The sequence below is a fragment of the Nipponia nippon genome, unplaced genomic scaffold (genome assembly GCF_047370975.1).
Source record: "Nipponia nippon isolate SJK-2023a ecotype South Korea unplaced genomic scaffold, ASM4737097v1 scaffold_15, whole genome shotgun sequence".
Lineage (NCBI taxonomy): Eukaryota > Metazoa > Chordata > Aves > Pelecaniformes > Threskiornithidae > Nipponia > Nipponia nippon.
In genome coordinates, this window is record NW_028262331.1 from 12551456 (window position 1) to 12576548 (window position 25093).

The 25093-nt window shown below is 61.6% G+C and overlaps 2 protein-coding genes and 1 long non-coding RNA gene across 3 annotated transcripts; 1 reads left to right on the top strand and 2 right to left on the bottom strand.

Moving 5' to 3' along the window:
• Window positions 1-205: 205 nt before the first annotated feature.
• TLCD2 (TLC domain containing 2) lies at window positions 206-5427 on the bottom strand. Its single transcript, XM_087751801.1, has 4 exons — window positions 5141-5427; window positions 4641-4723; window positions 3687-3769; window positions 206-2125 (listed from the first exon to the last, which is right to left on the bottom strand). Exons 1-4 carry the CDS (start codon window positions 5320-5322, stop codon window positions 1748-1750), a joined length of 726 nt encoding a protein of 241 aa, XP_087607927.1. The 5' UTR covers window positions 5323-5427; the 3' UTR covers window positions 206-1747.
• A 5629-nt stretch (window positions 5428-11056) lies between these two features.
• LOC104016700 (apoptosis-inducing factor 3-like) lies at window positions 11057-20306 on the top strand. The gene is made up of 21 exons (XM_009469629.2): window positions 11057-11091; window positions 11558-11665; window positions 12107-12256; window positions 13048-13110; window positions 13289-13398; window positions 13483-13592; window positions 14060-14104; window positions 14190-14271; window positions 14406-14518; window positions 14940-15026; window positions 15488-15579; window positions 15797-15927; window positions 16471-16586; window positions 17088-17159; window positions 17499-17562; window positions 18026-18102; window positions 18184-18301; window positions 18446-18544; window positions 18992-19067; window positions 19495-19599; window positions 19726-20306. Exons 1-21 carry the CDS (start codon window positions 11057-11059, stop codon window positions 19766-19768), a joined length of 1896 nt encoding a protein of 631 aa, XP_009467904.2. The 3' UTR covers window positions 19769-20306.
• A 2097-nt stretch (window positions 20307-22403) lies between these two features.
• LOC148056357 (uncharacterized) lies at window positions 22404-24844 on the bottom strand. Its single transcript, XR_015703524.1, has 2 exons — window positions 24506-24844; window positions 22404-22799 (listed from the first exon to the last, which is right to left on the bottom strand). It is a non-coding gene; the product is annotated as an uncharacterized LOC148056357 (long non-coding RNA).
• Window positions 24845-25093: the final 249 nt, after the last annotated feature.

Sequence of the window (25093 nt, forward strand, 5' to 3'; positions counted from 1 at the left end):
ACTCGTCTTTCCCTGCCCAGGCAGAAATGTGTCTGTCCCCTTATTTTGCTCCTCAAAACAAGTGCCACCCACTCCGAGCGCTGCGTTGTTTCAGCCTGTCCCCGGCTTTTCAAACCAAAGGAGGGATTTTGAGTTAAAGGTTATTTGCCACACAGAAAGCACGACAGATCCAGTGGATTTCTCATAACTGGTACACGTAACCCTGAGTGGGATGATCCTGTTTTTAATACATGGCGCTGGGCTGCTGGGGAACAGTGTGTGGGAATCGGTGGGGAAAAGGAAATGTGGAGTAAAAAAAAATTTAAAAATTCTGACTCCTCGTCCCAGGAAGCCTCCGGGGACAGGCAGAGCAAACCACACGGATCCTAGCTTTGCTGCAAGCTGGTGTCCAGCACGGGGAATGAGAGCAGCAAAGCCACATGCTGGGCGCCCCGCCTGCAGCCGCCCGATTTCACAGCTGGCGCTTTCCGAACGCCGCGGGTCGCAAGCGGCTCGGTGCAGCAGGGCTAAGGGCAGAGCCATGGCGGGAGCTGGCACCAGTCCTGCCGCCATTTAGCCTCCCAGTTGCCAGCCCCAAGGAAAGCGCAGCCTCCCCTTGCCTAGGAGGGCAGGAGAGCGTCAGCCTTCAGCTTCCTCCATAGGAAGGAGAGGGGGGGAACCCCGCAAGAGGTAGACCGTGCCAGTGTACGGTGTATTTTTACTCTGCGGCGGGGAGACACGGGGTAAGAAGCGCTGTGCTAAGCCGTGACACCCCCGGAGCACGCTGGCGTGCCGAGTCCCTTTCTCCTTCTAAGCCCCTTCCCCTCAAGCCGTTTCATTTGCAGCCGTTTATTAAAGGCTCATGTTAGTAAGAGCTCTTGCTGCTGGGCAAGAGCGTTACACTGGGCTCTGCAGCAGAACTGTTCATTCCTAATAGATGCCTAAACCCCAACAGATGCCTGTGCCTGAAAACTTCACATCTGTGGGAAGTGACCATCACCCTGGCCAGCGACTCACTCTCTCCCACGCTCAGTTATGGGCACTTAACATATCTGGCAACAAAACAACGCAGAAAAAGGTCCAGTTGTCAGGAGAAGCCAGCAGCCCGGCCCCGAGCACAGCGGCGGAGCGCCCGCTGCCCAGTGGTCTGGACCCCGCAGCGGGCAGCGTCCCAGCCAGGCAGGTCTCAGCCTCTCCCTCCGTCACCCACCTGGGACAATCTCCTCGGGGAGGACTCATGAGTACGGGATTTGGCTTTTACTGGCCCTGGCCTCGAGGGCGAAGCCTTGGATCCTCTCCTGCCTGGTGGTGCTCCCACGGGAAGTGCCACAGAGAGCGCAGGGCTGAGCGCGGTGTCCCCTGGCTGATAGGACACTGCGGGCTGCAGCACCAAAAGGGTTAGAAACACATGGTGGTGGTTGGATGTCCAGAAGAGCAGTGGGGAAACAGTGCTCTTCTGCTCCCTTCTCATCTCAGCGGTGCCTCGGGGAGCTGCGAGAGCTGCCAAAGCTTCTCTGAGCAGCTCCCGCTCATCCGACCACGTCATCCAAAGGTGCGGGGGGAGCAGAGCCCCGGGGCCTGGTCCGTGAGCACCTTCTCTGCTGTGCAGGGCCCAGGATCTGCAGCCACAAGAAAAGCCCGGGTGCTCTGTTAGTGTGGACCCTGCATGCAAGGTACTGAAACAGCCACGCTCGCTCTCCACGGCGCTTTGCTGTCCTCCTCCACGGGCTCAGGGCTGCTCGTCCCCTGGACCCCGCGGAGAAGGGGGCTATTGCTCCTTCTCCCGCTGCATGTCCCGGCTGGACTTGAAGAAGTCACTACGCAGCAGGCGGTAGAAGAGGATGATGTTCATGGGCGTCATGATTGCCATGCCCACCGTGCCTACCGCATACGTTGCCAGGGGCACATTCTCCCGATTGAGGAAGAGCCAGCGGGTCATCCAGACCAGCGTGGCGATGCGGAACACCACGTAGGTGCCCAGGTTGATGATGCTGTTGAGGCGGTAGCAGGTGGTGTGCACCAGGTTGGCCATCAGCAGGATCTGCCGCAGGTGGAGGAAGATGGAGTTAATCTCCACCAGTAAAGCCACGAGGGCGAACCCAACGTACTGGTGGAGCAGCACTGCAATACCGAAGCAGACGATCACCTGGGAAGGAGAAAGAAGAGAGGCTGAGTCCGGGAGCTGGTTGCTCTCAGCTGCTGCAAGCCGGAGCCCTCCATGCTTGGGCGCAGCGTGGAGCAGAGATGGAAATGGTTATCACGCCTGTGCCAAACCGCTGGTCATCACCCCACACATCTCTCTGCAGCGTTGCAGCCTCCAGCCAGCGCTGCAGCCTCGGGCACGAGATAAAGTCTCCTCACCGTTGCACGAAGCCTGAGGGCTTTGGGTTTTTTTTTAGGGGGAGAAGAAGGAAACACTTCTACGAACCGCAGGTTGGCAGAGGAGACAGCGCAGCCAGGCCCAGCCCTGCCTTTGTGGCCTCGGGAATGCAGTCGGTTGTGGCCCAGCAGGTTTTTCCACACACAGTGAATGGCTGAACAGGGCAGGAGGCCCAGGGCTCCGGCTGCTGCTGGCTCAGGGATTCTCCCCAGGACAGGCATGCTGCAGGGATTAAGTGGCTTTAGTGCATGAGAGCCCCGTGGGATGCCCCCAGCCTGGCCTGCAGCACCCTGGGGCTGCTGGATGCAGAGGATGGGGCTGCTGGGGGCAGAGCACGATTCCTGCCCCGCACCCTCCCTGCCAGGCAGGAGGACAGGCTCTGCCTGCCCGCGCTTCAGCACACACAGGCCTTTCTTCAGTTTATGCCATTAATGCTGTTCTCTGTATTGGCTCTTTAATGAGATTATCTGCTCCCTGCTCGTTAAGTCACTGTCTTGGCCGGAATTAGCTCTATTGTGGAGATGACCTTTTGACTCGCGAGCAGCGGCCGAGTCGCAGGGCTCGCTGGGCTCTGCGAGACAGCAGGTCTGACCATCGCCTCCCCCGCCTCATCCCAGGTAGGTCCCAAAGCTGTCCCTGTCCCCCATCCCCACCAGGCCCCGGTGCCTCCCTTGCACCCCACAGCATCTCTGCTGCTCAGCTCCGGGCTGTGCCACCCCCCTGCCCTGCAGCATCCACAGCGCTCCGGCATCTGGACAGCTCCGGCATCCGGACATCGGAAGCAAAGAGAAGCCCACGCTGGGCGCAGCCAGGAGCAAGGGAGGCAGAGGGCTCCTGCACCAGGGCTGCCCCAGCCACCCCAGCCCTGTGGCCTCAGCTCTGACCGAATGAGAGGAAAGCGCCCGGGGGAGCGGGAGGAGGAGGGAGGCGATGTGCAGCCCTTCCTGGCAGCTGCTCAAGCGGCCGAGAGCCAGCGGGGACACCCGGATCACTCACTGCCTGTCCACACCACCGTTATGGACCAGCCCCCCGGCCCAGCTCTCTGCCCTCCTTCTCTGTGCGTGCACACTTGGGGTTTTTTCCTACCACATCTTTGGGTGCCTTTCTGCAGACCTTGGAAGAGTACGCGAGTCCCACAGGACCAAGAGGAGCCCTGAGCCCTGCTGTTTGGGCTGCCAGGCTCCACTCTCCAGGCAGATAAAATCAGATTTTGTAACAGGTAGCAAAACAGGTAGCAAATGCCCACACTAGCAACAGCAGGTCCCCCAGCCTCCCTGGTGGCACAAGTGCCGGGGTCTGTCCCTCGGAGAGCGGCCGGTGGACTCACCACAGAGTGATGGAAGAGCAGCTCCCAGGACTGGTGAAGCTTCTGATTGCACAGCATGTCCACAAAGTCTTCAAGGAAATAACCTGGGAACAGAGAGGCCGTGAGCAAAGAAGCGGGGCCGGGAAGGTCTGTGCCAAGGGACACCCCCGGCAGGCCCTGCACCGGCCTGGGCTGAGCACCCCCCCGGGGACGCGAGGGCCACAGCGCAGCCCCAGCCCTGGGCGGGTGGCGAGTCACGCACAGAGCAGGACCACAGGCAGCAGGAGAAGGGAACTGCTGTGTTTTGGGGGCCTCCTGCAATCACTGTAGGACGTGCTCCTAGGGAGAGGCACTAACAGATCACTCGGATCCGTTCCCGGAGAAGGGTGAGAGCGAAGGCAGCACGCGGACCCTCACCCATGTTACCATCCCGGGATCGGATCCCACCCCACGTCCTTTCAGCCTGGAGCCCCTAACAGCTGCAGGATTTGCTGCCACCAAACCAACCCCACGTCGGCATTTTAGATACTCGGCGCTCCTTGCTGAGCTGTAGCCATGCCGGGAAGCCTGTTCGCACTGACCCGAGGGCTGGTGACAGAGCTGCAGAAGGTGACAAGGGGAGGAAAGGCTTCACACAGCCAGAGGACTCAAAGCTCCTGGCCTCCACGCCGGCAGGTTTAGCTCGAGGCTTTGGGGGGATCTGCGTCGACCCCCTATCATGGGCATTTTGGGGATGCTGCAGGCCCTGGTTGCCCCGCGAGGACAGCGGTGGGCGGCCTGGTGCCCAGCACCTCCTGCTTGCAGGTGCCGTGGGACAGAAAGGAGCCACTGTCCTTTGCCAAGAATAGGGCGATTGTCTGGGGTGCCTGAGACATCGCTGCCCGCGACGTGGCTGGAGGGGCTGGTGTCAGGCACCGACCAGCCCCGGAGACCCCCCGGGGGCGGAACAGGGGGCAGCCCACTCCCCCGCCTCACCTACGGACACCGCGACCAGGCTGTGTGCCCCGGGCGGGTGCGTGCCCACCAGGTCCTCGGACAGCCCGGGGTGGAGGCAGAACCTGCGGGGAGAGGGGCTGTGAGCGCTGGGCAGTGCCTCTGGTCCCCCAGTTCCCTTCCAGCGCTCTTGGTGCCCACCCGGTGCTGCTGAGTCCCGGAGCCCTCCTGTTCCCCCATGGCCCCCCCTCTCCTCCTGTGCCCCCGGAGTCTCCCTGTCCCCTGCTGCCCCAGTGCCGCTCTGTCCCTCGGGCCCCTGCGCCCCTTGATCCCTCCTCCGCCTCTCAGAGCCCCCCGGCTCCCAGCTCCACACCCTCCCCGCTGCTCCTCAGGCTCCCCCAACACCTCCCCCGCCCCGCCCCGCCCCGCCGTGGGCTCAATCTCCCTCGGTGCCCCCCTCGCCGTCGGGGTCCCTCGACGCCCCCGCTCGCCCCTGGAGCCGCCGGTGCTCCCCGGTGCCCCCCGGTGCCCGGGCCGCTCACCCGGCCAGCGCCCCGCCGCCGCTCAGCAGGCTGTGCGCCAGCGACGTCCAGATGTTGCGCCACTTCCAGCGGTTGCGGCGGGCGGAGGGCGGCGGCGGCACCAGCCGCTCCAGCCCCCGGTTCAGCAGGCGGAAGGCGGCGAAGGAACCGGCCACCAGCAGCAAGCCCGGGCTGAGAGCCATGGGCGACCGCCGGCCCCCAGCGCCCGCCGCGCTCCCATGGGCACCGGCCGCGCTGCCCGACGGCTCCGCCTCGCCCGGCCCCGGGGCCCGCCCTGGGCACCGGCACCGCCCCGGGCCCCGGCCCCGGCCCCGCCCGGGCACCGGCACCGCCCCGGGGCCCGCCCTGGGCACCGGCCCCGGCCCGGCCGGGGTGCGCGGCCCCGGCGCGGGGGAGGCGGCGAGCCCGGCCCCGCGGAGCTGGGGTGGGCCCCGGGGGCCGCCCCGCCGCCGGCATTGCCCGCAGCCCCCCGCGGGGACGCGGACGCGCAGGGGCAGCGCTGCCCCGGGAGCTGCGGCTCGGGGGGGGAACGGGCCCCCGGCGCCCCCCGCCAGCCTTCCCCGGGCATCGCATGGCGGGAGCGACCGCCAGCCCCACAGCCGGCTGCGAGCGGGGCACGGAGCCAGGGCCTGGGCGTCCCGTCGCCGTGCTGGAGCTGGGGACGCCTTCCTCGTCCCCCTGGGGTTCCTCCTCGGCCGCGGTGAGGCCGGGTGGCCGAACGCCTCACCCGTGAGGTGCTGCGGCTGGCGGTCCTTCGCCCCAAGTTACCTCTCCCAGATGTGCTGCAGAGAAAACTCCAGCCTGTGAGAGGGAGAAAAAATTCGCGTGATGCTCTTCCACCGTTGCACGGTGCCGGAGCCGGCCCTCACGCAGACACGCTGTGCAAGAAAGTCCAATTGCCCCGCCAAAAAACCCGCTCTGCCCGCAGCGCTCTTGTCCTCCGTCCCTCTGTCCCGTGTCTGGTCCCGAGAAGCGCTCCCCGATGTCTGGGATACCCCAGCTCCGCTGCCAGGGTTTGTGGGAATTCAGGACCCCGTACCCACAGTTTCTTTAGTTCCATCCTCCGCTGCTTTTCCAGCTTCCCGTAATTTGGTCGCTCCCTTGCTGCTTTTTGGTGCCTCCTCCAGAAGCGTGGCTGCTGCACAGACCTTGCGTCTCTTCGCAGACGGGTGAGTCACCGTGTGTGCGCTCATTAACGTCAAACTGCCTCTCCTTTGAGGTATTCATTTTGGATGAAATTTTCTATTTTCTCTTTGTTGAAACAGAAACTGAACCTCGGTCGCTGCCCTGGCTGGGGCGATGGACACTACAGCATCAACAAGTGATACGCCGATGGAAGGGACGCTGGGGAGGGGAGAGATTAAATCAGATGTGAAGGAGAGGGGCGAGAGAGTCCCGACCGACCGAAAAGCATCTGTTCAGGCTGCAGAACTGTGCTTGAAAGCTGGAAAAGACAATGTAATTTCATAGTGGTTAAGTGGCGGGGAGACGCTGCGTGAAGTAATCGGCAGACCTGAGTGCTCGGGGGATTATAAATAATCTCGTGTATTAGGACTTGAAGGATCCCAGAGGCTAATCTGTTACTGAGAAGGCCAAATGCAAAGACATTTCTGTTGAGCATAAGATACGCCGAGGAACGGGAGACATGCCTCAGGGCACCGAGGAGGAAAACCATTTAACAATTAATTGCAGGATAAAATTGCAGAGAGACGATTCCTAATGAGACATCGTCTGCAGACGACTCAGAAATCGCGACCGCCCCTTCCGCCTGCCCGCGGGAGAAGCCCCGGCCACGAAACGCCCGCAGGCCCGGCCCCGTTTGTGCCAGGGCTCCTGCCCTCGCGCTGTTGGGCTAACGGTGAACGCTTGGCCGGGCTCGGGCCGGGGACGGGAACAGTTAAAACGTTTCTGGACGCTGGAGAGCTTTTACCGACCACTTCCGCATGGGAGGAATTTAAGCCGTGATTAATTGAGCCTCTGGTTCAGGGGCTTTGATCCCACTGCTACAGCACTAGCAACAGCTACATAAATACTTCTTAGATAATTTTAGCCCAGATTTTACTTAATTTTACCAGGACTTGCCGTTGGGCAGTGGTTTCTCACAAGGCCTCTTTCCAGCCTTTTCTCCTTGTCTTCCTTTGCGGCGATGGCGTTAACTGGGGATGGCTTCGATGGAGACTCCAACCCCGGGCACGGGCGGGTCCCTCGCCGGCAGCCCCGGGTGGCGGGAGAAGAGCGGGACGGAGCCCCGGGGCTCCTGCCACAAGAGGTCCCTGCGCGCTCGCCGGAGCGGCGGCCGCAGAGCCCGAGCTGGTGGCACTCCTCATGCGCACCTCAGTAGGAGATATTGCCTTTTTCACCCACATTTCGTGCAGTTTCCGACAGTCCCCAAAGGGCCTCGTGTTCTGCAGGGCGGCAGCTCTGCCTGCTGACGGGTCGCTACCGGAGCCCGCTCCCGGCCGGGCAGGGGACTCCTTCCAGGTACCGGCGAGGCCGTGCCCGGGTCCATCCCGTAACGCCGCGGGGACCCCAGCTAATCCCACGGCAGGGGCTTCACAGCAGCAGCCGGGGGTAAATCAAGGGTGCAGCAGGTTCTTCAATAGCTGGACAGTGGCTTTTTTCTCCCTCTCACAGGCTGGAGTTTCTCTGCAGCACGTCTGGGAGAGGTAACTCGTTTTCCACAGCAATGGTTCGGCAGTTTATTGACAGTCCCCCATAGAATTCTGCCAGATAAACGGCGTCCTCCCCTAGACGCTCATTGCTCCTGGACGGGGTGTGGGTGCGTTCGCAGCTCTGCCATCCCTTGCACAAGAAGGAGCCTGCTCTGCTCCCGAACGGCGCCCGGGGCTCGCCATAGCCAAGAGACATGGGAGCTTCTGACATGGCAAAGTCCTTCTGGCAAAGTCCCGCTCCTCTTTTTGGACAGCCTTGCTCTCTTCATCTGCCTCTCTCCAGCCACGGAGGCACAAAGCCCATCTGCTCATCTAACGCCAGACCTGGCTCACACCTAAAATAATTCGAGGAGTCCAAGGTCTCAAAACAAATCAAGCAACTTGACTTCCAAACTTTAATTAGCCATCGCCTTCATCCCTATCTGAAGTGTGTCACTGCTCTATCTGCTAGGCCGTAGGAGGTCAGACCATACAGGAAAGCTTTACTCTATATATCCACTTTTTCATTCAGAAAGTCTGTTAACTCCACACTTAGGAAAGGATCTACTGTGCCAAACGCACGCCGTGTACGGCAAAGCGTGCCCAGGCATTGCCGAGGGAGCTGTGAAGAGAGCTGAAATCAATGCAAACTGGAGCGTCTACACCTTCCAGCCAGGAACACCCTCCTGATGTGGAAGCTGGGTGTTCTCCAGGTGGAACTGGGGATATACTCGCCGTAGCCACTGGAGAAAGGCACGTCGGTCTCTGTGAGCGTGGGGAGCAGGAGAAGGATTTCTGCTGGTGTGGATTAGATCTTGTCTGGCAGAGGGAATCATCTGGCTTTGCACCGCAGCCCGTCCATTCGCCCTGCTCAAGCCTGCGAGCTTGGCCTCACGAGAGGGAGACTCTTCCCTCCCCTCCAGCCTGCAGGTGTTCTGCCGCCCAGGTTGGTCATCCTTCCCGAGATCATTCCTTGAATAACACAGCATCTCCTGGGAGCTTCACAGCGCCGGGATGCTCTGGTGCCAGCTGCCAGCCGGGCACGGCGCGCTGCGCTCTGCAGCCTGGCGCGCAGGAATCCCCCCCGCCCCGCAGCCAGAGCCACCCCGGCAGAGCCTGCTTTGCCCGCGTGATAAACAACCCCGTGGCAGGTTGCTCTGGATGCTCTTGCTTTTGGCCTTCTTCCTTTTTCCCAGGACTGGAAGTCTTTTTTTCTCAGGATTTGGCCAAAGGGCCGTGTAGGAGAAACCTGTGACAACCGTGCAGCGTCCCCAGGGCTGCTGCGGGCCCGGCTGTCTCTCAAGGGCTGGGGCTGGAGCGGCTGCCGTGATTCGATGGCACGAAGGATGCGCTCCCTCCTCCTCGCTCCGGTTGCACAGGTATGCTGTGGGATAAAACCAAATTCCATTGACAGACTCACTGAGCGGCAAAACCTCTTCAAGCACAGCTGCACGGGCAGTTTCTTGTATTCCTCCCCTGCTTTCGGTAGCTGACATGCCCCAAATTTCTCTGCTTTCTCAGTTGTCTATCTGTTGCTGTTAGTAACGTTTCAGGTTCCTTCTGTCCTTGTGGTGAACACAGAAACACGGGGCCAGGTGCCCGCCAGCCGGTATCCCATCTCTCACCGCCGCCAGACACGAATGCTTAGGAAGACAATGTGAAACAGCACGTATAAGTGTTCTTACCCTGTAAGCAAATTCATTCCCACTAAGTATCCCCTTTTCCATGTGAAGACTCGAAAAACGTTTATAAACATTTTTTCCCCTGTTTAGTTCACCATTCTCAAGCTTAAGCAATTTTTGGTGGACATGTATGTGCTTTCTGGTTACATCATGATGCATTTGTGACCGCAAGCTTTTTTTGCAATTCAGGCGGGTTCAGAATGAGCCCTGCAAGGTGGAAGCACGTCGCAGCCCCTGCACCCACTCCTCGCAGCGTCACACGCTGCCGAGCCCACTCGATTCCTCCTGCATCACAAATACAAGCCCAGGAGCTTCCTAACTGCGTCTCCTGCTGCTGCCGGCTCCGCAGCTCGGAACAGATTAGGTTCCCTCCTGAATTCTCTCGTTATTAATATCAGAAACCAAGCTGTTCTGAGCGCGGTGTCCCAATAATCATTTTAGCTGTGCTGCAGTTTTCACCTCGCTTCCTCTTCCTGCGCCTGAACAGCCTTCAATAACGTTCGGCTCTGGGGGTACCGCTGGGCTGAAGTCAGCAAGCCTGCCAGGGCAGGGAAGGACCCTGAGCGGAGCGAGCCGGGGGCGAGCAAGGGTGGGACAGGGATACCTCCCCACGGCCACGGCTGCACTACGGCACCAAAAAATGTGCTACACCGGCTGATAGTAGTGGGGACTTGCAGGGAGGAGAGCTACCCCCACTAAATCTTCACCTTGAAACTTGAATTTTCCAGAGTGCTGACCATACCGGTGAGACACAGCAAAAGTGAAGACACTAACGAAACAGGAGGGCAGCTCGGCGGCTCGTGTGAGGCAGCACCCACGCGGGCAGCAGGTCTGCTCAGAGATTTCCGATGCCTACCTGGGCTCTGTTCGCGTTCAAGGGCACTGCTTCCTTTTGCTCCCTTCCTATGTTTAATCCTGCTACGTGTTACAAGCAAAGGTCTTAACCACTCTGAGTGCCTACCTCTGGGCTACCTAACAAAGGGCCAAAGGGTGCTTACAGAGCATCTTCCCAAAAACCTGCCTCCAGTCCCATCCCATTGCCTGAACGCCTCCAGGGCATATCGTGTGTTCCTAGGCGCTGGCTCTCAGAGGCGCAGTAACGCAGCGTCCCTGCAGCTAACCCAAACCTTCCCCCTTACATCCAATGCCCTTTTCAACTTTCTGTCCTTTGCCATCATCTTTGCCCCACCAGAGATGGGCATTTTGTTCTGCTTTTATCCCTTTTCATTTTACAAAAGCCCTTCCCCAGGTGCTCGGCTGCATCCAGCAGCATCCATCGGCATCCAGCAGCCGCATTAGCTGCTCAGCCCCGCGGTGCAAACGCCGCTGCACGGGATCGAGCTCCACCTGGCTCGTCCCGAAGCCTCCCACAGCCGCACACCTTTGTACCTGCCATTTTGCTGGTGCTCGGCAGCTTTCATCCGTAAGCAAACAACGTTTTTCAGCGATTTCTGCTGAGTCAGAGAATGCCTCCGCGAGGGCTGCTGCTTCTCCACGTGGGAACGCGCTTCTGGGGAATAATTACAGAGAGTTTAAACAGGGATGTTTGGCAGCCAAATTGCTTCACATTCAGGCTCCTGGCCATGAAGGCAGAGCCCAAAAGCTGCTCGTTGGCACGGTGAGAAAACGCCTCGCACCTGCGCCCATCATGGGTGTGCGTCGCCCGCGGGCTGAGCTCGCTCCTCGCACAGCAGCGCCCCGGCACCCGGTGCTGGAAGGGGCGCTCGCAGCTCGGCGGGTCTGACGCAGCGAGCTGCTTCGCCAGTAAACCAGCTTGCACTTAGCGAGCGCCCCTGTACGTGCCCCTCTTCTCCAGGCCGTGCCCACCGAAGGGCTTTTATCCCCTCCGGACGCTGGATTTGGGAACGTGCTGCGGGGCAGAAAGCTGGTCCCTGCGAAGCTCCGGTTCTGCAAGGGAGATGATGGAAGCACACTGCTAGCAACTTTCCCTCCCTAAGTTTTGAGCCATGTTTTAAGGTTGTGAAACACACTGACTGCGAGATAGAGATAAGTACTGGAGTAGACACAAACAGCGTAGGCGTTACTCCCGGTTTTGTGCGACTCCCACTCTGTTGCAAAAATAGTACAACAAGCAGCAGCCTGCTCTGTGCCATCCTTCACGGACCAAGCGACGACGGGACCACGTGCCTGGACATCGGCGGACCGAACCAGAAGCAGAGCTGGCACCTAAGGCACGTGCAGAAGTGCCGAACGCTTCATGTTCCTTAAAATCAATGGAGGGAGAGGGTCTGTCTTACAAAAACATCAAATTAAATAATTTTAGATGCTATAAAAATACATAAAAAGTAGTGATACCATTCCAAAATGCTGCAAAGATGCATTGCACTGAGCTAGAGCGCTTTCCATCAAGAAAGGGGGCAATGGGAAGCCGCAGCGGGGTATCACTGCATCCACTCAAGTGCCTGTTCGCATTGCGCACAACGCACCTGGTCTTTAGACCACACCTGCGCCATAATTCCTACATACCCTCAATTCTTTTGCAATTCTAAACCCAAGCAAAATACACTTAATGAGGCACAGACCAGTTGCAGAAATCAGATAAGACTCGCTGGCAGGCGGCCGGGTCCAGGAGATGAGTCTCCTGATGGATGGGGACATTGTGCAACGGGGAGATCATCACCCAGCCGTGGGCTGGGGGCAGGGAGAGCACTTGCAATAAGACGCGAGGGTGTCACCTCTGCAGAGGAGAAACTCGCAGACGGTGACAGCGGTGGCTTTCTGGCGCAGGGGCCGGGTGCCAGAGCCCCCCACGGTGGGACCGGGTGAGTACCCACTGACGTACCCACTTCTCCCGAGGACCCAGGAGCGGGGCAGCGGTGTGGTGGGGATTTGCAGGAGCGAGTCACCACCCTGCGCTGAAACCTGCCTCGAACGACCCTTCCCTGCTCCATTTCTTGCTTTTTTTCCTCCAAAACAGAGAGGGAGATTGCTAAGGCAGGGACAGCGCTAAGGACCAAGGTTTTCAGCTCTTTTCTAGCCTGGGAGGTATTTTGGACATGAATTACTGCTTTCATGGCAATTAGCGCCAATAACAATTCTGCACAAATGCCAACATTTGTGAGGTTTGGGCGAGGCTGAAGCGGTTCTTCAGACCCCGATTTGGAGGAGCCACTGGCTACGGCGGCAGCGCCTCGCCATAAATAATTGCACTGATTTACAACACGGCCGTTGTTAATCACGTTTGCTCGCTCACCCTGCGCTGCAGTGGGGTTTAATGGGACAAGGGGCTGAACACAAAAAAGTGGGTTAAGCTGGAGGAAAAAAAGGGCGGAGGAACGGGCTTTGGGTTTGGAGACAAGGTTAAGAAAGGGAGGGAAATGTGTGTTTTCTACCAGTTGTGGGTTTTTTCTTGCGGTACCGGGAGTTTGGGACCCCTTGAGCACACAGCACCGACCCACTCCCAGCCAGGGTGGCGGTGGCCCTGTGTTTTGGGGTGGGATTTTGCAGCGGCGGCGCAAGGGTGCGCGGGGAGGACCATCTGCCAGGGGCGAAAAACAGCTCCTACAGGCAACTGCATCCATGGTGGCCAACCCCTCCCTCTGCTCACCCGCAGCATGGACGGCGACGACACCATAACCGACGAGGTCTGCAAGGAGGATGACGTTGGGGACGGAGAGTGAGTACCCAGCGGGGGGGAGGCCAAGGCCCAGCCCGCAGGCAGCAGGGGTGGTACCGCCATGGCAAATGCCGCCGCGTCGGTGGCCGCCCTGTTGTTGGTTGAGGGAGCGGCACGGTGGCTGCGGGGCACCAGTCCTCGGCTCCCTGGGGCACCCAGCTCTCCGCCTCTCCCGCAGGCTGTGGGAGGTGATGGTGGGCGGCTGCCCGGTGCTGCTGGTGAGGAACAAGAAGGAGTTCAGCGCCCTGGGCAGCAAGTGCCCCCACTATGGTGCCCCGCTGAGCAAAGGTACGCCCGGCGCCGGGCAGGGGGAGCAGCCACATCGGCGAGGTCAGCTCTCACCGCTCAGCTGGGGGGGCTTTTCTGTTGCAGGAGTCTTGAAAGGGGAGAGGCTGCGCTGCCCCTGGCACGGTGCCTGCTTTAACATCAAAACCGGAGACATTGAGGAGTACCCTTCTCTGGACTGCCTTCCCTGCTTTAAGGTGACGTCTGACCTCTTCCTCCTCCCAGCTGGGGCCGTGTCCTCCATACCACTTGCATTCATTCACTCCTACGAGCTCCCTGTTCCCGACACCGACTGAAAGGATCCTGCCCTGGCCACGGCTCCGTGGTCCGGGTCAGACAGAGCTACACATGGGACCATTTCTTGGGATCGTGTACTCCCTGTCCTAAAGCTCCTTTCCATCAAAGGTGATGCCATACATCCTGGTACACATCACAGCCAGGACAGCTCTTTTGGAAAGAAAAAAGGATTTACATCTCTTCCTGAGTGCCCTTGGGATGAGGAGAAAAGCTCACGAGCTCCTCAGCATCATCTGACATCCCAGATCCCTACGAGCCCCTCTCGGTGTATCAGACCGATGGCCCACGGGAGCAGACCCTCCCAGGAAAGCTCCTACCACAGCCTCACGAATGCAGCGCATCAATGCACTCTGCTTTCACCCTGCAGGTAACAGTGGAAGATGGAAAGGTGTTTGTTACAGCAAAAAAGAAGGTACTGACCCTACCTGCTGTCACCCAGCACAGGCAGCACCTTGGGCTAGGCATGATTTCAGCATTTCCCACTCACTCTCTTCTAGGATCTTGAAAGCGGCCTGAGGGTGAAGGACACAAGCAAGCGATGCCCTCTCAACCGGGACACGGTGTTGCTTCTAGGGGGAGGTCAGCGAAGCAGCCTGTACCGGATCCTCCTCGCAGGCGCCGTCAGCTGCCGCTCTCCTCTCCAGGGAGGACCTCCCGTCTTCCTCCTGCTCCGCGGTGGCTTGTAAGAGGGCTGAGATAAGCATCTCTTGTAGGTGCGGCTGCCCTGGTGTGTGCAGAGACACTCCGCCAAGAGGGCTTTACTGGCAGGATCATCATGGCCACCAAAGAGAAACACGTTCCATATGACAAGACCAAACTGAGCAAGGTTTGTACCCGAGAAGGGCAGGACTGTGCCTGGGTACCCCGTGTGAACTGGGACATGGCCCGCACTCAGGACCAGGCTGAGCAACCGAGCGAGCCCTTCTGGCAAGGCAGGAGTGCTGAGGCACCCACAAGGAAAAGGGGTATAATTTCCAGCTAACATCTCACTTTGTCCTCCCGGAAAGCCTTTGATCAGAGTCCACCGTAAGCTCATGGTTTTATCCCCTTTCACCGAGTTCTTCCCACTAGAGGTTGAGTGGATGGGTTTTTCTGCGGGGGGACAAGAAGATGATGGGGCAGTGTGGGGAGCTGTGATTTACTGATGCAAAATTTACCTCTTATGCAAACTTACCTCCCAGTAAACACTGCAAGAGTATTGCTGGCTGCAAGAATTGCTTTATTTTGTATTTCTGTTTTGTTTCCAGAAAATGAACTTGAAAGCTGAGGACATCTACCTGAGGAAACCTGAATTCCTCGATGCCCGCGGCATAGAGGTCTGGACAGAGAAAGAGGTACAAGAGCAGCTGAGCTCCATCCTCCGTCCGTGGTCCCGGCCCTGCCCGTGCCTGCAGGCATAGTGCTGTATTTATAGAAATTAGGGCTCTGCCTAAGCACACGCGTTATCTTCTGGGCCAACGCTCCAAGGCCAGTGCTAGGGATGGTGTGCATGCCCCGGGGGTAACGCTGGTCTGTGCTGCCCATGGACAGATGTCCCTGGCACACGCAAAGAGGATGGCCCTTGAAACTAGCCGTCTGCACACCCCTTAGAGGAACCCAGGCTTGGTGCTGTCGCATTTAGTGCTCCTAAAGCCTAGGACCGGTAGGAGGTGAGAGAGAGGACTCCAGCGCTCCTCATCTCACCTGGGTGTCCAGAAATAGGGCACGCAGTCACGGGCAGGCAGAATGGGTTGGTGGGGCAGGGCACCAGGGCACTAGAGGGACCTGGCTGATCCGTGCCTCCGTTCTCCTGCAGGCAGCATCGGTGGATTTCCAGAAACAGAAGGTCTGCTTCGTGGACGGGTGCTCTCAGAAGTACAATCAGCTGCTCATTGCAACAGGCAGCCAGTGAGCGCACAAAGCACTTGCCACACACAAAATCTTAGACAGGAGCAGAAGGCTTGGTGGTCTCCTAGGGGCGCGTGAGAGGGAGGTGGCAGGAGGTGAGATAAAAGGGCGGGGTGGGATGACGCAGCCAGGAGATTGCATGGGTTTGTGCTCCCCCCACTCATTCTTTGTCTTTAATTTCTAATCATGAGACACAGCCGGGTCCTCTCTCTTTCAGCTCCAGCTCCCTCGAAGTCCCCGGAGCAGACCTGCAGAACGTGTGCGTTCTCCAAACCCCAGAAGACTCTCGCAAGATCTTAGAGCTGGCAACTGGGAGGAATCTGGTGATCGTAGGAGCTTCGTTCATAGGTACCAGGCTGGAGGGGATATCAAGTCATCAGTGACAGCCTTGGAAGCCGCTCCTGCTGCGTGTGCAGATTAAGAGGCCCTCGGGGAAGGGACGTTCATTCAGGCCTGGCTGGGTTCCTCCCCACAGCCCTGTAGCTGGTGGGGGGACGCGCCAGGCAGCGTGCACTCTTTCGTCCGAGAGCCAGAAACTCTGAGAGCTGCGAGCAGGTCCTGGACATGGACAGAGGGAAATGTGCCTTACGAAAAGGTCACTGTCCTTCAGAGGAGCACTGGGAAAGTGAGGGGGTAAGGCAGAGAAAGGGAGCTATTTTGCACACAACCAGGAGCTGTTCTTTGCATTGCCTAATATCTGGGTCGGTAATGCATGAGAATGACAAACAGGGGGGCTAAATACCTCAGCCCAGAAATGCATAGAAGAGCAGTTAAGCACTGGCACTACATCAGATTCGTTGTCCTCACCTGGAAGGGGAAAAGGTTTCCAAGGAGGAGGGTGCAGGCTCGTGCTTGCAGCAGGCTTACCTTGAGCATGCCCTTCCCTTGCAGGAATGGAGATAGCTGCCTTCCTCTCAGACAAGGCTGGTGCCATCGCGGTGGTGGAGAAAAAGGAGTTCCCTTTCCAGACTGCGCTGGGTCCTCACGTTGGAGGTGTCACCATGAAGGTGAGGAAAACCTGGTGCTAATTTCTGGGATGGAGAACAGGCGCTAGCCAAGCAGCCCTGTGATCCGCAGCAGCCCAGGAAATCCAGCTCCCGCGCCGAGCCGTAACCCCGCGTGCCCAGCCACCTCGCTCGCTACAGCTCTCTGCAGGAGCTGCGCACACGTGGCCGGTCCCAGCCTCCCGCCCGCCCGCGTCGCGGTCCCCAGCTCAGCTTCGCCCCCGAGCCCTGCTTCGTCCTAGACCCACCTCACGCGCCAGTCCCGAGCTGGTGAGCAGAGCAAAGCCAGCTTCCAGGCACCCCGCACCAGTCCCGAGCCGGTCAGCAGAGCAAAGCCAGCTTCCAGGCACCCCGCGCCAGCCAGGGACACAACTGAAGCCTCTCTGCAGCCCGGCGCAGCAGCCAGGCTGCCCGCCGGGGTTTGGCTGGGTCCGGCTGGTTTTACAGCAGCACAGCCTGGAGTCTCCTAGCGAATACTCAAACCAGCTTCCTCTTCCTTTTCAGATGCTGCAAAATAAAGGGGTGAAGTTTTACATGAAAACGGAACTCTGTGAGCTGAAAGGAAAGGGTGGAAAGGTCAGTCATGCCATTGTGATCCCTGAACATTTTAGGGGAAAAAACCCCCAACTGAGGTATAACCCAGTGCCTACAGCTAGGCTTTCCTCTCCCACGCCTAGACCCTCACATTTCTTTTCGTTGAGCACAACTCTGGGCTCAAAGGGCACCAGTATGTGTTCGTATCTCAGGGACAACAGCGTGCTTTTTCTCTCCCGTTCTTGGCAACACACGTTAGTTGGACAAGGTGATCTGGACCTGGGGAAGAAAAAAGACAGCAAAGAATGAGGCAGCAGGGAGGCTGCAGGAATTAGGACAGCATTTCTAAGCCTTTGTTAATGATTCTTGCTTCCTTCCTAGGTCACAGAGGCTGTTCTTGCCAGTGGAGAGAAACTACCTGCAGATGTGGTAGTGGTGGGAATAGGTAGGAGACCCCAGCTGGGAGAGAGAGGCAGCTTTGGGAAGGGGGAGAACAGCCAGCAAGGCCAGAGCACCCCAGTGCATTCCTAGGACGCCGTTGCCTACAGTTTCTTTCCCACTGTTATCATCCAACCCTGCCTCTCGGCCCCAAACACCCGGAGAAAGTCAGCAGCCCGCGAGCAACGGCAGGAGGAAAGGAGCTACGTACATGCTCCGTAGGACTTTGGCAGGCTGGCTGAGCTCCGCAGGGCGCTGCCGCATTAGCAGAGCACGCCTTGTTCAGGGCCCTGGTTTTGCTGCCCTGGATTAGCTCAGCACCAGCCCAAGCGCTGGTCACTGCTGCGAGCTGCTCTGCTCCAAACGGGCTGCGCAGGCACCAGGGCACGTGCTTGCTGTAGGGCCGAGGCCAAGCTTCCCCCCGCCTTTGCAGAGCTTTGCTGCATTTGTCCTCGCTCCTCTCTCTGCAGGGGTATTCCCCAACTCGGCATTTCTGCGGGGCACCTCCATCGCCAGAGATGACAGCGGTGCCATCCTGGTGGATCTGGTAGGTGCCAGCTGGGTATCCCTGGTCCTCACCCACTCCCATCCCTCTCATCACTGCGCCAATCCCTTTTTGTCCCATTAGCGCATGCAAACCAACATCCCGAACGTCTTCGCTGCGGGGGATGTGGTCTCCTTTCCCGTAGCGCTGCTCAACGGGGACCGGTCCAGCGTCCGTCACCAGCAGGTGGCTGAGGCCCACGGTGAGACAGCGCAGCCGCCTCGCGTTCCAGCTCCCCTTGGAGATGGGCATCGAGGGGACGGGGCAGAAGGATGACAAGGGGCAGGGGGCACTTCTTCCAGGACCTACAAGAAACAAAAATATTTCCTCTGCTGGTTCATCACAGGTCGCATTGCTGCCTTGAACATGCTGAAGAAAGAGAAGGAGTTGCACACTGTCCCCTTCTTCTGGACCATGATGCTTGGGAAAAGGATCTCCTACGCAGGTAGGAGGGGGCAGAGAGACGGGACCAGCCCAACCACTTCCCAGCTCACCGGCTCATCCACCAGCTGGGGCTCGTAAACACACAGTGGTTGCAGATTTACCTGAAGCAGCTCAAGTTTTGGACTGGCTGCCTGCCATGGTGGGCTTGTGACCCCCGTTTCCGAGCCCCGGGCCGGCAGGTTACCCAGCGCTCTTGTGCTTGGCTGATCTCCAGTGGCTCAGAGGCCACAAAGCCAAGGAGAGGCTCGGGGTCATGACGCAGTCCTGCACCTCAGGGTCAGCTCTGCTTGCCCAGGGCCTTCACGCCTGCCCCCCAGCCCTGTCCCACCCCCGCCCGGACCCCTGCCCCAGCAGTCGCTGTCCCCTCTGCCCCTACCTGCGGTGGCACTGAGGTGGGACGGGTGGCCGCTGCTGCTCCCCGAGCAGGCTGCCATGCTCTCTCTTGCAGGCTGCGGGCAGGGATACACGGACACTGTTGTGAAGGGCAGCCTGGAGCACCAGAAATTCCTGATCTTCTACATCAGGTGAGTGAATCCGTGGCCGGTCTGTGCCCTGACACGGCAGCGCCCACGGCCCGCAGAGCTCCCACGGAGGCTCCACATCACCCGCCACGGCCGCGCGCTGCAGGCTCCGCTGGCCGTTGCACCAGCAGTGAGATGGTTTCAGAGTAAACCAAAGCAGGGCAGGGAAGAAGAGGATGAGCTCCGATGAAGGCACCAGCTGGGCAGGGAGCCCGGGACACATCTCCCTCTGCCCCACTGCTCCCAGGCTCGGTGCCCAGCTCCCAGCAGCGCCAGGCGATCTGCCACCAGTGCCCCTGCAGCCTGCAGCACCAGCTGCCCTGCCCCGAGCCCTCTGAACCGCGGCTGGCCTCCGGCCAGGGCGCGCGGGGATGCTGCCGTGCCGTTACGTACACTGGAGAGATCCACGTTCTTCCGCTTTCCCTTTCAGGGACGGCTTCGTGACTGCAGCTGCCAGCCTGAGCAGTGACCCCCTGGTGCCTCTGATTGCAGAAGTTTTATACTCGGGGAAACAAATCTCTAAAGAAGAAGCAGAGTAAGTGACGCCCTGACCAAGCCGGTGGGCGGCTCTGCGCTGCGTTCCCCATGTCAGCGGAGCCCACCGAGAGACACAGAGTCAAGATGATTTACTGCAAATCCCCAACGTACCTCTCGCTTGCAGGGCCTGCGACATCTGCAATATACCCTCGCTGGCAGAAACCTGAGCTCGGTACTTGCCCTGCCGTGAGGGGCATGGAGTCAACCAGGCGTTAGCAGCCCCACATCCTCCCGTCCTGGCACAAGAGAAATAAAACCACGAGCAAAGCTGAACCCAGCGCCTGCATTTTGTGTTTGCGGCCAGCCCTTGGCTGCTCGCCTGCACGCAGGGGCAAAGCGAAGCAGCGCTTGCCCCTCTCTTCTAGAGGGGATCCGCTGGGCTGGGTGAGAGGAGGACGCCCGCGTCCCAGCGCTCGGCGGAGGGTCTGAGCAGGCAGAAGCAGCCATGCGTTCGCAGGTCCACCAACCCCTCCTGCTCCTATCGCTGCTGTTGGCAGGGAGCTGCCGTTCAGCACGCCGGTCACGCTGACCTTCTGCTGTGCAAAAGCACATTTTCCCAGCACGGGGAGCCGTGACCGAGGCAAGCCGCTCTCCCAGCCGGGAACTAGACAGCCTGTGGGCAGGAACTCACGGAATACCCTACCCCTAAAGACGGAGGGCTGCCATCCCACCTCTGAGCCAGCAGCAGCTGCTGGCATTGCTACAGCCGTCCTGAATATCGCATTAGCTGCCGCAGCGAGCGCTTCCCACCCCCTGACAGCAGCCAGAGAAATCCCTGCCCCGGCCGGCGTCCCCTCTCCCGCCGGCACCCCCCTCCTGCCGCGTCCCTGCGTGCTGGGTGCTTCGAGGGGCAGCCAGATGCTGTAGGAAACGCAGCCTTGATGCTGGAGGAAAGAGTTACCAGGTTTTTGCAAGGCAACAGCAGGCAAGGCTGTGCTTTCTACAGGAAACACTGCACTTACTCACCGGTCACATGGGGCTTTGCAGGAGGAAGGGTAAGCCCCGAGAGCCGGGCAAGTTCCCGCAGGGACGCTGGCTTTGTCAGCCTAAAACCCCTCTGCTTCTGCGTGAAGCGCAGGCTAGCCAGAGCCCCGGCCGGTTTGCCCGGCAGGTGAGATACTGCAACGCTGGTTTTGCGTGAAACACACAAACTTGCACTCTGGCTCCTTCTCACACATGAAAAGTCGACCTTAAAGGTGGCGTTTTGCATTTCCTGACCCCAGGGGCTCGGTGCTGCTGCTCAGGGCACCCCTCTGCCCTGAAATAGCCCCATCTTACCAGGGAAAGAGCTGGTTTTCAGCAGAGCAGGTCGGTCCTTCGCAACGACAGGAGGAAGCAGCAAATCTAAGCGTTACCCATACGCCAGAGCATGCAAGCGTCGAGACGCTGGTGGCCAGAGCGCACAGCTCCCCTCCATATCGAGGGCCGACAGCGCTGCGCGGGGGGGAGCACAGCCCAGGACCTGCTCCCCGAGCCCTGGTGCATCCTGCAACCCCCTGACTTCTTGCCCCCTCGCTGCTCTCCAGGAGCTGTCGAGCGCTGAGCAGGCGCCAGCTCTTTTGCACGGACTCACGGCAGGGCAGCTGCGGTGGAGGAGACCCGCTCTGCCTCACGCTGGAGGGGTTCACCCGCGGTCCTTTCTGCTGAGAGCACAATCCGAGGGGGCTCAAGCAGCCCCACTCTCTCGGGGTGACAATGACCCCAAAGAAACTCGGCTTCTTGTAGCCATCAGCAAGCACACACCAAGCAGAGCAGCTTTATATAAGAAGGAAGGACCCCAGGACAATGGATTTGCTCCACTTCTACCACCAGGCCACTCTCTGCACATTGCCAGGTGCCGAAATTTGGTAGCAGCCCTGCCTTGGGCGGCTGGAGCCTGGACAGGCAGATTTGGTTGGGACCGTGCAGACGTATTTCAGCGCAGGGCCGTGCCTCCCTGCCCACCCTCGGAGCCGGGATGAGCCGCGAGCTTTCCGGCAGGTCCCGAGCAGCAGCGCCCGGACACCCCAGCGAGGCAGCCCCGGAGGCGGCGGTCCTGGCAGCCCCGTGGGAGAGGCGCCTGCGGGGTGCAGAGGCTCCAGGAGCCCTTGCTGGGTCCACACAGAGACATTTCACCCTGCGCTGAGCCGCAGGAAAGCGACACAGCTCCCCTCTCACCTACCGCAAGGCAGGGGGGTCTCCATCCCTGGAGAGCAGCTTCCAAGTCCCCTTCGGGGCAGTCTTCTGCTTCTGTCCGCTGGCGAGGCAGAGCTGGGCCACAGAGGAGCCCAGCAAGGTTCACCCGGGCCCCTCTCAGCGCCGCCGGCTCCAAATACCTGGGAATCCTGGTGCTGCCCCAGGGCCAGCCTCAGACGGGGCTGCCCAGCCTCGCAGGACGGCGGTTCCCGGAACAGACGTCTGGGGCCATGCGTGACTCGGCCCTGAGTCACCCGCTCCCGGCGGCCCAGCCCCACCGCACCCAGCCCTGACCCGCACCAGGGCAGCATCGGTGCAGAGCCGGCCCTCTCCTCTGGCCCCATCCTGCCGCCCGGCACACCGCAGGATGGACCTCGCTCCTGAGCTCAGCAGCGGGTCGGTCTGCGGGCTGCACCCAGCCTCAGGTCACCTCTTTTGCTCGGGACAAACCAAGGGGACCTGAACAAGCAACCCTCCGCCCGTGGACCCCAACGCGGCATCGGCCAGGGACTGAGCTCCGGTGCCATGGCCCCCCGCCCCCCAGCACCCTGCAGGGTCCGCGGCCCCCCATCCTCCCACCCAGCAGATCCCAGCACCCCACAGGCAACAAACTTCCTAAAACTGAACTGTTCAGCAAAACAGAAAGTTTAATGCCTCTTCTGGTCTTCCCTACTCATCCCAGCTCAGTGCCACCCCTCCGGCAGATGGAACCCCGCTTGGCAGCCCCGCCGCCAGGGCTGCCTGGCAATCACCCAGCCAAGGCTCTGTCTGGAGGCTGCGAGGAGACTTCTTCATCCCGGCGGGGCTCATCCTCAGCCCTCCAATCCACAGGACGCCGGAGACCGGCTCATCCCGGTCGCTCGGGACGCGGGTCCGGCTGGCATCCGAGGTGCCGGTGACGAGAAGAGAGTGGCTACATTCAACAGTTCTTCAACTGGCAGCTTTAGCTACTAGAGAAGGACATAAAGCTTGCCACTGAAGAACTGGTGCTGGTTAGCCAGGAGCGGGGCGGCGGGGCAGCACCTGGGAAGGGAACGCAGACATCAGAGCCAGGCTGGAACCGCGCTGAGCTGCGGCGTCGCCCACAGCAGCCACCCCAGGCGGCAGAGCGGCTCCTCTCCCCACCAGAGCCGCCTCCTCGGCCTTCCCCCCGGGGCCGAGATCCCACAGGATCACGGGGGATCCAGAGGCAGCTCCGACCTCGACTCTTCCCATCCCTCCCCTCTCCCCAAGCAGCTGCTGCCTCGGCTCCGGCACCTGCAGCCGGCCCTAAAACCTGAGCGACGGGCAAAGGCAAAAAGGCCGTTTTTCTGCCGGAAACGACCTGCGGCAGGGACGGGCGGCGGCGGGGAGGCGACTGCAGGTAGGGGTTAAGGCATTCCCCGGCTGCTCACCTCGGGCATCCGCGCTGGCAAGGTCCCACCTGGCCGGGGGCCAGCCACCGCCTGCCGGGGAAGACACTTTGTCAGGCGGCTGCTGCCAAGGCACCGCCGGGGGAATTTCGGGGAGCGCAGCCTTTTTCTCTGTCATTTTGTCCGCGGACGAGGACGCCAGCCCCGGGGCCTGGTGTGGGACCCCGCTGCTTCCCCTCCCACTCGGGAAAAAAAGAAACCCTCTTCCGCGCCGTCCAGCGCTTCGGCCGCGGGGACTGAGTTCTGGGAAACCCCCAGGCGCCCGGCCCCGGCGGGGGGACAGACGGACGGCCCCGGTGCGGGAGGACGGACGGACGGCCCCGTGCGTGAAGGGGACAGACGGCCCCGCTGGGGGGAGGACAGACGGCCCCCACGGCAGCTGCCCCGCAGCATCCCCCCGCCAGCGTCACCCCCAAGGTCCTGGGGACCCCGGCCGGCCCCGGGCCTCCGCGGGCGGCGGGGGGAGGCGGGGGTCCCGGGGAGGCTGCGGGGAGGCTGGGGGCGCGGGGCCGGCGGCGGGGATGCCGAGCATTCCTGGCGTGCCGGGTACATCTGGTCCGGATTCCAGCGAGCGGGTCCCGGCCCTGCTCCACCCCCGCCGGCCGTGAATCAGCACCCGCCGCCGAGCCGCCGGCCCCGGGGGGGGCCCTGCCGGTAACGGGGGCGGCCCCCACCCCTCCCCGGCGCCGCCAGACCCCGCCAGCACTGGAAGGGCCCCGCCGGGCGCTCGCCCCGCCGATGAGCGCCGCCGTGCCCCCCTCCCGGTATAACCGGGTCACCCCCCCCCGCCGCCTCCCCTCTCGGTAAAGCCAATTCCCCCGCCCCAGCGGGGACACCCCCCCGCCCAGCCGGTCCCGCCGCCCCCCCGGGGCACCCCGCCGCCCGCCCGCCCCCTCCGCCGCCCGGGATGCTCCGCTCCTTGCCCAGGGCGGGGAGCGGCCGCGGGTCAAAGTCTGCCCCGCCCGGCCCCGGAGTGAAGGTCACCCCCGGGGCGGCCACCGCCCGTCGCGGGGCGGCCCCGGCCGCGGCCCCGCCCGTCCCACCGGGACCCCCCGGAGCGGGGGCCGCGCCCCGGCCCCGGCCCCGGCCCCCCCCCCCCCGCCCCCGCCCGCGGTGACCCCGCCGGGCCCTGGCGGCGCCCGCGGAGCCCCAGGAGGGTCGCGCCGGGCCGAGCCCCCCCCGCCCGCCACTCCGCCCCAGGGAAAGGTGACCTTCCCCGGCGGGACTACCGGGCGCGGCGGGGTGCCGGGCCCCTCGACCCCCGGCGAGCCCCGCGGGGGGCTCGGCTGCCCCTAACGCCCGCCCCGCCAGACCCACCTTCGCGGCGCGGCCCGGCGCCATCGCCCGCCGCGGCCGGGCCCGGTGCCGCCGCCGCCTCCCCCCGCCACCGCGCGCCGGCTCCCGTCTCGGATCAGCTGGCGGAGTCATGACGCAGCCACCCACCGGCCCCGCCCCCGGCCAATCGCCGCCCGGCCCCGGCGGAGCGCGCCCCCGCCGCGATTGCTGTTCGCTCCCGCCAATGGCGACCCGGCACGGCCCGCCGCTCAGCCAATGGGAAGAGAGAGCAGGCGCTCTGTCCCGCCCACCCAGCGGGGGGAGCGCCGGGCTCTCCCCCGGCCGACCGGCGGTTGCCTAGGAAACGGGCGGGCCCGCCCCGCCGCGGGGCACGCCGGGAGCTGTAGTGCGGCGCGGCGCTCCCGGCGTGCCCCGCGTGCTGTGAGTTGGCATTTTCCAGCGGCTGCAGGAGGCGGCGGCTCTTAAAGGGCCCGGCCCTCCCGCAGGGCCCCCGGCGGGGCGCGGCGCTGCGGCGGGGCCGCCCCCTCCCGCCCTCGGCCGGCGCCGCCCGCGCCCGTCAGCGGCGGGGCCGGGGACGCAGCCCCGGTTCCGAGAAGTTGCTCGAAGTCG

Excerpts from the sequence above, each read along its gene's own strand:
- LOC104016700 (XM_009469629.2), top strand. The coding sequence starts at position 11,057 with ATGAAGGCAGAGCCCAAAAGCTGCTCGTTGGCACG. Across the intron at positions 13,399-13,482 it reads TGGTGCCCCGCTGAGCAAAG|GAGTCTTGAAAGGGGAGAGG; the intron begins GTACGCCCGGCG and ends TTTCTGTTGCAG. Across the intron at positions 17,160-17,498 it reads TGAAAGGAAAGGGTGGAAAG|GTCACAGAGGCTGTTCTTGC; the intron begins GTCAGTCATGCC and ends CTTCCTTCCTAG.
- TLCD2 (XM_087751801.1), bottom strand. The coding sequence starts at position 5,322 with ATGGCTCTCAGCCCGGGCTTGCTGCTGGTGGCCGGTTCCTTCGCCGCC. Across the intron at positions 3,770-4,640 it reads CCTGGTCGCGGTGTCCGTAG|GTTATTTCCTTGAAGACTTT; the intron begins GTGAGGCGGGGG and ends CTCTGTTCCCAG. Across the intron at positions 2,126-3,686 it reads TGCTCTTCCATCACTCTGTG|GTGATCGTCTGCTTCGGTAT; the intron begins GTGAGTCCACCG and ends TCTCCTTCCCAG.